General features: G+C 41.3%; 1 protein-coding gene across 1 annotated transcript in view; it reads left to right on the top strand.

The window, feature by feature from the left end:
- Positions 1–2,682: 2,682 nt before the first annotated feature.
- Positions 2,683–11,569, top strand: part of gse1b (Gse1 coiled-coil protein b) — a 166,884-nt gene continuing 157,997 nt past the window's right edge. The window contains exon 1 of the mRNA XM_085168036.1: positions 2,683–5,741. Within this exon, the coding sequence (XP_085024162.1) occupies positions 3,231–5,741 (2,511 nt within the window). The 5' untranslated portion in view covers positions 2,683–3,230. The remainder of the gene's footprint in view (positions 5,742–11,569) is intronic.

The following is an 11,569-nucleotide window of genomic DNA, read 5'->3' as shown; positions in this document are numbered from 1 at the left end:
TAAGCGTGGCTGTTATTTCTGGTGTCAAAAGGTATCTGCTACTTTTAAACCTTTACTTTGAAAAAAAAAGAAGTAAATGTTGAAGCTGACAAAAACACTACAAAATTTTTTTTTTTTTTCAAGTGATAATAATGGAATTAATAAATTAGGCAAAATATAAATGGAAGGGGGTTTAGACTTGGGTAGTTTATTGGGCTCTAATGTAACAAGACTTAAGTGGTAACCAGTTATTCTCAGCAAACACAAATATTACAAGTGTCTGATATAAACCAGCGTAAAAATATTTTGGAAAAATGCACATCTTTTGTGAACAGCCCCCAAATTGACAGCAGAACACTATTTTAAAAAGAGAGGCACAGAGAGAGGAAAGAGGACTGAGCTATGTGACTAAAGTTACAAAAAGAGTCAGGGGTGTCAATCAGACTCAGTCGGTTTGAGTCCAGCAAGTCCTGTGGGAGAGGCCTAATCAGTCAAAATAAGAGAAAACATCTGTGTAGGTGTAGCTGAGCATTATGACATGGACAAATAGGCTTTGATAGAAAGAGCAGGTATGAAAAGTAGAAGATTTCCTACTGGTGGGTATAAAGTGATAAAGAGAGACCTGAGGAAGGTGTTAGATGGCACTACTTTTCTTGTTAAGAAAAAAAACATACAGTTGATTTGGGGATGTTTAGTGTAAAACAAGCAAACTTCGAGAGAAATTAAATCACAGAGGTTTTGTTATATTAGACTCAAGCATTGCAAGTGCTGTAGGTTACAACCACTGTCCAGCTGAAAATGACCCACAGTCAGCAGGTTATATGAGTTTTGCTATTTAAATTCTTTTTAGGCTTTGAAACAGAACTTTCTTGCAGAGTTCTCCCATTTTGATGGTAGATAAAGGTAATAGTAATCCGTTTCCTATTTGCCTCTTATTGATATGTCTAATTTCCAGAAGGTCTCACTGGTGAACTGTGGAGTCCTGTGGTATAACAGTAAAATAATGCCTCCCATATGCCCATTAAAGCACAGGCACATGCAGGACATTGAAGTAATGCATCCAAACAGACACATTCAAAAATCTCTTTTTTTTTCTTTTTTTTCTTTTTTTAAAAATAAAGTATAGAAATCAAAAACATAGACCAAGAACAAAACAAAATTTTATGCATTTTAAAGCACATTGGCAGGTGTCCCCTCCCTCTGTGCACACTCACATGCACAAAACGTAGTGTCTGTGCCCTCCCCCCACTTCTGTCATCACCTTCTTCTGACAAACCTCCTGGAGGCCCTACACTACTCAACAAGAGGATTTCATTCAAATCACTTGCAATCTGCATTCCTTTGCTCCTCTTATAACCCCACAGTGTTTTTCTTCTGCTCATCTATGATTTTCTTGCATGAGCCTCTAACTGGCTGGGCAGGGGGATTTCCCAGATGATGCAGTACCAAAGCCTGACGGTACAAGGCAGTATTGTAAATCTATGTTGACTACAAGCTACTAGTGTTTGAGTATGTGTTAGGAATAACTTTAAGCCAGAAAAGAGTAACTAGAGTATGGATTTAAATGCAAAGCAGCAATAAATCAGAGCACCTTCTTTGGTTTACTCCATTCTTAAACTGTGCTCATCTCTGTGTGCATGATCAATCACATTTTTCTGAGATTTCTTAAAAGACTGAGGAGGATACAGTTTTCTTCAGGTGGCACAGTAGCGATAATGACATGATAGTGGAGCAGACAATGGAGAAGTGCAGAAGCAGAAAGTGGTAGCCCCTGACTCTCTGACATCAGTGGATCACTGAACAGCAGATGAGCCCAGGGGCAGCACACAATGGGACAGACAGTCATAATTGTTTTTGCTTACTGTTGTGGTCTTATTGCTGGACTTGTCCTGCTGCCCAGTCTTGTTGTGTAAAATGCCAAAGGTCAGCAAAGGGAAGAATGGGCGTATCTTAGAGGGAGGTCAATTTTGTTTCACAGCCCTCATTATCACCTCTTTTAGGGGACTGACTCCAGTCTTTCACAAATTTATTTATATTTTCTGATCTTTCTGTGTGTGTGTTGACTTTTATATCTGCTTTCTGTGTGAATCTACCCTTTGAATATTCTGCCTTCCCACTTCTGTCAAAGCATCCTTTAAACTCTTTTTTGTAAAGGTGCTATATTAATAAAGTGTCATTAGTACTGCTGCTGCTGCTACTACCACTATTATTATTATTATTATTATTATTATTATTAATTGTAGTCTAGGAGTTCAGAATCATTTTGATATGAAAGCATAAGTGCTTGCATATTTGTCATAAAAGAATAACTGTATACCTCTCCTACGTTTCATTCCACCCAGTAAACAAACATTAAAAATCACCAAATAATGTAGTCTAAATTCTAAATTACACTAAAAACTTACTGGGAATTAATTTCCACTAATTTGTTGATATATGTAAACAGACCACGTTTCTGGAAAATCAGATTTATACATTATCTTAATCTATTAATTCGAATACATTAAAATAAATATTCTTTTAAAAAAATCCATAAATATCTATGCGTAATTAAATTAACAAAAGTCTGCTTTTGGAAAAAAAAAATTTCACCTTTGTGCATGGAAAAAAGTGTTCATGGAAAGTTTATCCTACACCGTTTCCCTAATGGATTTTTGAGGTTTTGCTCACAGGTGATCCACGGAGGAGCCTGATCGTCGGGCTGATGCACGCCCCCTGTAAACTGTGGACATCCTGTGCATTGTCAGTACTTTGATGCATCGGCAGCTACTGAAGGAATGTGTGCTCTCTGTAAAATTATTACTGGGGCTGACAGGGGGTGGAGGTTTCCTTTGGGGTGTCGAAGCGGGTCCCATGAATTGAGGATGGCGCTGTGTACAGTGTGAGCGAGTTAGCAGCCAAAGTTACATGGCGCAGGCAGGAAAGTTTGCAGGAGAGGCGGACAGTGATTCCAAGTTGTTCTTCTGTCATACCCACGGACGCCGAGTGCAATAATGTGGACTACAGTCTTCAGATAACAAGGACTACTGGGATGTTTTATGGATGTTTTGCTTGAAAAATAGAGTTAACGGTTTTCTGCGGTTGCCGCACGCTGTCGTTTCAATGGACTATCATCTATCTTATCACTCAGTGAGTAACTTGAACAGAAATTGACTGCATGGTTTCCCTGACTTGGGCACAAGTGTGCATCACGAATATGAGTGTGTTGTTGACGTTATGCCATGTAGCTTAGCCTTACATGTTGTGAAACAATGAACTCCCCCCGTGACCAGGAATTGGCACCCTTATCTCGGAAACACCGACTCATGGCTGCAGCTATGCCCGGTGAAGACAGCACATTGCCCGGTAACATTTCCGGGACTGATCGGAATGGATTGGGGGGACTTGTTCACTGTTTTATATGTGGAAGCGGAGTTACACCGGGGAAGGAATTAAGGTTACAAGTGGCATATCAAAAAGAGAGGGTCCCCTTTTTCCCGTTTCTCCAAAATCAGGAGCCAGCCCCGGGTGCGTGTGAAGTGAGCCCAGATGGTCATGTACTGGTGTGCGCTGTATGTCACTGCTTTCTAACGGAGCAGTGGAACTCTTTCGAGCGGAGCAGGACACCCATTGAGAAGCGCATGTACTGGCTGAAACGTCCGTACCAGTGCGACTCTCGTCGGGTCCCACAGGAGTGGAACATCTCCTATGATTTGGAGAGGAGGATCAGTGTCAGTAGCCAAAACTACGACGGGGGCGCAGAGTCTGATTTTTCTTCTTTTTCAGAAAACGAGAACATTTCAGATCAGGAGATGGATTTTGCCTACAGAGTCGGTGTGGGCAAAGACAAGTTTGTGAGGGCATCTGGAAAATCGCCCAGAGACAGCAGCAGGAAGAACAATGGCATCGGTATTAAAAACAGCCCAGATACACAGCGGGCAGTGCGTTACCCGGTGGGTGTTTATAGGGCGCAGGGATCGCCAAAAGCGGAGAGTGCTCTGACGGCGAGGCGCAGTTCTAAAATTATGAACAATATCTGTCAATCACCAGAATCTTTGGCAAAGTCCCAGGAGAGATTCCCCCGGCGATGCTATGACAGCTCGGTCTCTGACACACCTGTGCAAGACAACGGGGTCATTATGCGCAACAGGCGGTGGCTGGAGGAGGAGAATGTCAGACATGTGGAGTCGCATCAGATCCAGCGTGTAGCCGACAGCAGCTGTGCTCCTTCCAAGCATCCATCGCTGCTGTACCAGGGAAAAGGCGAGGAGAACTTCAGCACTTCTGCGTCTTCTGCTGTCACCGCTGCTGTCATCTCTAAATGTCACACGGCTCCTCCCAGGGAGAATAACTCTGACAACTCTGAAGATGAGATTAACATTACAAGCGATGGCGACAGGGAATCGTATGACCGCAAAACAGACTGCAGAACACAACGTAGACCTGTTGCAGATCAACCACACCACACTGCAAACTCCAGTCCAGAAGAGTGTGTGTGCTACATCTGTGGCGCTGGGCTCAGACATGATGGACGTTTTAAAGTCAGTGTTCAGAAACAAGAGAGGGCACAGGGTGAGCCCTTCTTTCCCTTCTTGTGGCTTCACTCCCCACCCCATAATGCAATACCTATTAGTCCAGCAGGTATAACCTTTGTCTGTGGCAGCTGTCACACCTCTCTCTTGCAGCAGTGGCAGAGCTTTCAGCTGGCTGATGTGCCTGTCCTTCAGCGTTTGTATGTAGTCCCCCTCAACCAGACCACAACTGGACTTCATTCTTCCCAGTTTCGTCAGCAGGAGGGAAAATCCTCAGGGCCCATGGAATGCATACCTGAACCTAAGGCTTCCCACGAGGCCTGCTTCCTTTGTGGACAGGAGTGTGGAGGAGACATGAGAGTAGCATATGCACAGGCAGGGGTTGGCAAATCCCGTGGTGTGATGTACTTTCCTTTCATTAATATGTTGCCTTGCCCCCCTAATGCACAGGGAGTGAGGGACGGCCGTGTGCACTGCTGTCCACAGTGCCATTTTATCCTGGAGGAGATCTGGAGTGCGTATCGACTTAGCCTCAGTGAAGACCTCATCACCTCTGTCAGCTCATTCCTTGTCAGGTACCATGCTGCCATGTCTATCGATGTCTCTGGATCAGCCCACCCTCAAACAGGGGTGGCTTCACATCCCAGCACCTCCATGTCAGTGTGCTACCTGTGTGGAGCTGAGCTGTGTGCAGGAGGAGAGTACCAGCTACATGTTAACCCGCCTGGTCGCTGTGGTGAGAGGGAGCCTTTCTTTCCATTTCTCACCGTCCATCCTCCTGCACCCCATGCCAAGCCAGTTGATGCCACAGGTCTGGTGTCAGCCTGTAAGCTTTGCTACCATGACCTGCATGCTCAGTGGGCCCAGCACGAGAGCAAAGGTCTAGGTCAGCCCACCCCTTCTACCTCTAGCTCATCCAGTGCCAACCCCCAACCACCCAGTTCACCCTGGGCACGTCAGTACAGCTGTGAGGTTTTTGTGTGCTTCTTCTGCAGGCAGGAGCAGCGCAGGCAAGGTAGGCTGTGCGCTGTTACTGTGGCCAGACTACCTGTGTTCTTATATGCACCTCGCAGCACACGCATGCTCCTTGTGGATGATGGCAGGAGGTTGGTGATTGGCTCATGTAAGGAATGTAAGGCAATGGTGCAGGTGGGACAGAGCATGCAGCAGGACAGGGCTAGGCTGGAGCCCGGAGCCTCAGATGGGGAGAGGAAAGAACAAGAATCAACGCCGCCACAGTCTAGACACAAGGTAAGAAGGAGAAAAAAGCTGTTTGAGAGACGGCACAGTCATATTCTTTTTTTCCTACTGTTTTAAATTCTGCTCTGTTCATTCCAAAACCCAGTATGCTGGGATTTGGATCGACTTGAGTATGCTGGGATTTGAGCTGTCAGTGCAAACTGTGTTTGTCCTAATGCAACCTCTGAGTCAAATTAAAAGGGATGATAAAGAACTGCAGGGAACTAATTATGTTAAATAAATTAATATCACTGAAAGTCCTTGAAGTTTAGTGCAATAATGTACTCTGCATTGGGAACAACAGTAGTTTTGTGTGAATGTCTCAGTAAGTGGAGACTTGAAGCACTCAGATATTTTACTTCTATAAAGAACAGAGGAAAGCTATGGTGACAAAAGCAGTCCTGTATTTGCTTTTTCTTTCTTTTTCTTTTTTTTTGTTAAAACATGACTAAGTGGGTCTTACCTGAATAGTTTATTTTGATTTGAGCTCATTCACTCAGGAGCATTTTGAAGGAATTTAATGTAAAGATTAGGGCAATAATAGCAAAAATTCTCAAGAGATTTATGAAGAAAAAATAAGCCAGCACTTCTAATCAGGTTTGTGGTATTTTATGTATATACTTAATTTCCTTCACCAGCTTTAGAAGTGGATTACCAGTCTGTCACCAACAGGAATTTGTACAATTAAAGTTCAGTTTTACTTTTATTAATCAATTTTGATACTAAAAAATAAATAAATAGAGTGAGGTAAAGAAATTGTGCATTAACATCTTTCTCTTTTTAATTTGATTTGTTTAATTGCTCTACCTATTCATATTTACAGTAAATGTATACGCAGATATTGGCAATGATCTTCGCTAAAGTAGGTAGCAATGTAAATGGTAAATGGACTGGTTCTTATATAGCGTGCGTCTATTCTACCTAAGCACTCAAAGCGCACTGTACAAACCAAGCTGGTACTTTCCCAGACCTGCATTCATTCATGCGTTGTGACATTTTTACCCAGATTCTTCCCATATTAGGGTGATCTGGCAGCGTTTTCTGTGTAAAGCTACTGTGCATTAATCTGCTGGTTTTATGACAAATAACCTTGTATCGTAAGAAGTAATTTCGATGCAATAAACTCTTTGCATAAGTGGTCCACAAAATGATAGCAAAATGTAATTTTACCAGATGATCAACAGCAAATTTTCTGACCGTGTGGTTTTATAGGGGACCAGTGTGGGTCAATCAAGGATAGTGACGTGTTAATGAAGAGCTGAGGAGACAGCCAGCTGGCTCCATGAACAGATCTGTCTTGCAAACAAGCACTGACACACTGACCACACAGGACATGTGAAGAACATCTGTGGATGCTATTCACACTCCGCAACCTCACATCAGGTTGCGGATTGGAGCTGTCTATCTAATAGCTCCCTCTTCTCTGTAAAGAAGTGCTAGGTGACAGTTAGCATTGGTGTCACAAAAAAAAGAAAACAATCAAACAATCTAATGCACTTGATTATCCTGAACTAACATGCAAGTGCATAATGAAATTTTGAGTCATATGCTGTAAAGAAAGATGTGTCATTAGTAACCCAGATGATGCTTGGAAAATCCCGCCATGGTTAGTTAAACATCTGGAGTTCAGACGTGTGTCTATAGAAATGTGTTATTAACAGCTTTGTTGTTTAATTGAGGGGATAAAAGTTGGACTTGGATCATATTGGTAGGCACTCGAATTGTGAGTGATAAAGTTGTGCTGCAGAGTCCATACTGCCTTTTGCTAAATCCAAAGTTAAATCTTTATTCTTTTTGTCTAAGCATTCACATGTGAGCTAGATGAGCTCATAACAGTCACATGAGAGGGGATACTCCAGATATATATAGTGTGATATAGTGTAATTATGGGGCAGGGTTTTCTCTCCACTAAGGCTAGTGGATCATAAGGTTGGTTACATGAGAACAGTGGCAGCGTGAGCAGAGGTTTGGGTGATCATTCTGAATTGGGATGTTTGCAGGTGGCACAGCCGTTTTTGGCCTGTGTGAGGCAATGACCTCATGGCTGAGAAAGTGCCAGTGTTTCTGTGGGCAAGGGGCTGTGCAAGAGAGCCGCAGGGGGAACAGGTGCTTTGTCCTCTAGTGTCATGCTGTATGCTTGAGAGGATCTGTCATCGCAGGGATTTCGGCTGTCAGGAGGGAGTGCCCATCTGGTTCCCCTTAGTGCAGTGTTTGGTAAAAGGGGCTGTATAAATATAAACACTATTCTATTCTATTCTATTCTATTGTTATACATATATTCATACTTATAACCGCAATATGAAGTGTCAGAATGTTGAAATATATATTTGCTTGTTTTGCGAGATACAGATTAACACATGAAATAAGAGCCAGAATGTTATATGCAGATATACTGACAAACATAAGTAATGGGTCGCTATCATGCTCTGTGTTGTGCTACTGTGTGTTTAATTAGTATGTTGGACACGACCTTTGACAGGTCCAACATGTTAACCTTTGACAGGTGCATAAGGATAGACTTCCAGCCTGCGACTGGGGAGGGGCAGCTGGTCAGCAGATCTTCCACTCGCACTCAGTGAGACAGATGTCCGCTGAGTTGCATTTCGCAAACGGTTTACAGTTTTATTCAGTGGTTTAGGAAATGCCTGGACAAACACTTTTTCTTTTTCAAAATATAAATCTTAAACTGATTGCAAGTATATAACCCTCTATCGCAAACAGATTTTTCAAACTGCGTTTTCCCCAGTGTTACTCCACAACTATTTTTTTACACTGTTTATTAGGGGGGAAAGAAGAAAGCCATAATGTTTGTTTTCCGATTAAACTGTTTCAGATGAGTGTTTTTTCAGCTCTGGTCAATTTTGAATGAGTTAGTTTGTAGCGCTGTTAAACTGTGCTGTGTTGCAGTGTGCTCTTATTATGTGCAGCGCATAGACTAGACTGAAAAACAGAAGCAAAACACTTTATAAGACCGCACAACAGCAAGACAGTATATTTACTAATGCATGCTAAAAATCAACAAGGTGCATTTTGTTTTTTATTAAAAATGCTGCTCTTTTTCTACATACACAAATTTTTGTGATTGAAGCCAAACAGCACAATTTTAAATGTACCTGTAAGCTCTCTGTTTCCATAGAGAGCAGAATTTTGCACTTCAAGACATAGAAGGCAGATTAAAGGACGAGTAATCTGTTACCTGATGGTTTGTTGTGATAACTGCTGTTGTGAATCAGTGGCTATACATACAAATGTGTGTGTTTTTAAGTAGTTGCTTGATGGATCAGTTAAGTGCAGCTCTCTTCCTTATAGTCATATTGATGTCCAAATGATGCATTAAATTGCACCTTCAGTTTTCTTTACGTTTGTTTATCTTACATGTATTTAATTACTCGAATGTATATTGTGAATCTACAAAATGAATCAAGTAGACGGTGACAGTAGTTTTCCTTTCCAAATCACACAATAACTGCACATTTGATCAGTCTGCTTGGCAACAACTGCAAACATGCAGCCATGAAGTCATAAAGTACCATCTTCATCTTGAAGAAGAAGAAGAAGAACAGGGTGTCCTCCCACAGATGGTGTAGCTCTCAAAATGTGAGGCTTTTAGCTAAACCCACTGTCTCCCTGCAACTATTGGTGTGTCTAGTGTTTGTACAATGACATAAAGGATTGACACAGCAAATAAAATAATAGCTAGCTAGACACACTGATAAAATCTGCATGATCAATCTGTTTGTCAGGGTATCCACATGATGTTTATATTTGAGTGGCGGTATGCTGGAGGCTGTTTCGGGTGGATTGTTATTGGTGATCCGCTCCGAGGGCAGAGACAGATTTCTACATCTCAAATCACTCAATTGCTTTGTGTGTACGCAGTAGTGTGTTATTTAAGGTGCTTCTGTTGTTTACAGTGTGTTTACAGAAAGTATTGGCTTAAAAAAAGGAAAAGAAAAAAAGAATTTTAAATTCTCACTGTCACGGTAAAAACACATCAGCATCTCGACAGTTTCACCAGGGAAGATTTATAGCTCAATGAAAGAAGTGACTCCAACATTAAATTTAGATTTGATGTTCACTGTGGATGAATTATTGGAAGTATTTGAAAAAAGAAGAATTGGAGGCTGAGAGAAGGTGAGCGGGTTAATTGGATTTAAATTGCAGCCAGAAGAAAATCGGAAAAAAGGGATTCTTAAAATGTCTTCATGAAAGGAAATATTACAGCACGCCAACTGCAGAGTGTTTTACACAGTCCTTGCCTGTGTGGAACAAAGTGTCTTTGAGTGTGCATGTGTTTGTTTAAAACCAGTCATGTTGCGTGGATTGTGTAAAGTTTCTGCAGCTGTGGTTCTGTCCTCCGCTAGCAGTGCAGTTTGACAGACAGCCTTGCGTTTCACCTGGGATCCTATGGGATTTGAGAGGCTTAATTTCAAAGCTGCTGGAGGTGGATTTGGATTTAGCTTTCAAAGCTTTACTCAGTCTCTTCCCGCTAGCCTTTACCCAGTGCTGCATTCTTGCCCATAACTGGACAGATCAGATCATACATGGAGTAGATGAGATTGAGGTATTCCAGTGTTTCATGTCTTACCTTTTATGTCTCATCCACGAAATCACAAACCTATACACCTCTAAGAGCAAATGTTTTTGGACCTTTTGTAATCGCAAGGATTTCTGCATGGACTACTATATATAAATGTTGTCTGAGCTTCATCCAAATCGCAGTCTAGATGAGTTGTAGACCAATTTTGTGAGCAATCCATTTCGGAAAGCCTTTCTATTTTTTATGCACCTTTAAATATATTCTGTCACTTGTTAGCCTAATGGTTGTGCTTACTTTAACAAGCCCTGATTATAGTCATTTAAACTTCGATTATAGTTATTGAGAAAATTGAATGTAAATTATTTTTTTCACTGTTTCATGTTGACATTGCTCTCAGAGAAGAAGGTTTTTCACATGAGTAAAGTTGTTTTTATGCAGTTTGATTTGAGTTTAGGAAACGCAAAGAGATGGAAAGAAAGCAGTGCTGCTGCAGAGGCTCAAAATACTGGTAATCAGTTAAGACACTATGTGAGTTACAATACAACTGGGAACCTTTAGCAAGATCAACAGTAAAGATTAGAGGATGTGGAGCTACTTTGTCATTCCTGTTGATCATATACATGAAAGTATAAGCTGGTAGCCCCATCTGTGTACCAAATGGGATTGGTTTAAAAATGAATTATCAGTTGTACTTATCAAAACTAATGCAGGAATAAAGTGGACTAGACAATAGGACGTTGGAAATTAAGTCACCAAAGTGGATGTACAGTGTCAACATAAGCTTGTGTGCTTTTCTCAGCTATGATCAGGTATGTGGGAATTTTGCTTCTGCTTCATTGTTGAGCGTATCTTGATCACTTTGCCATATTGAGTCTGTGGAGTGTACGACATGATCATTAAATTCCATGCACAGATGTATTTAAAGTTGTATTAGTGTTAATGATTTTCTCATTTGTTACATACAAATGTCAATCGACAAAACATGCTCCCCTAAAGATGTCTCTGTTAAAGCCTTAAATATGTTTTAGATCAGCTTAAGGGGGAAAGCTGCTGATTTCACTCACCAGAATCTGTTTATAAATCATTGGAAGTACAAAGCGTTCCATAAATCTTTTAAAACTCCAGAGGAATAAATTGCCTCAAGTGATGCGACTGTTACTTTTGTATAAAAGTTGTGTGAGAACACGTGATTAAATAATTGGGATTGTTTCTGTTTAACCCATTTAAGCCATTTTTTTTGTCGAATTTTGGCACCTGTATTTCTTTTTTTTTCTTTTTTTTTCAACCTAATAAAGCTGTT

Source organism: Neolamprologus multifasciatus, chromosome 1 (assembly GCF_963576455.1).
Source record: "Neolamprologus multifasciatus chromosome 1, fNeoMul1.2, whole genome shotgun sequence".
Lineage (NCBI taxonomy): Eukaryota > Metazoa > Chordata > Actinopteri > Cichliformes > Cichlidae > Neolamprologus > Neolamprologus multifasciatus.
This window is presented reverse-complemented; position numbering and strand designations above follow the sequence as displayed.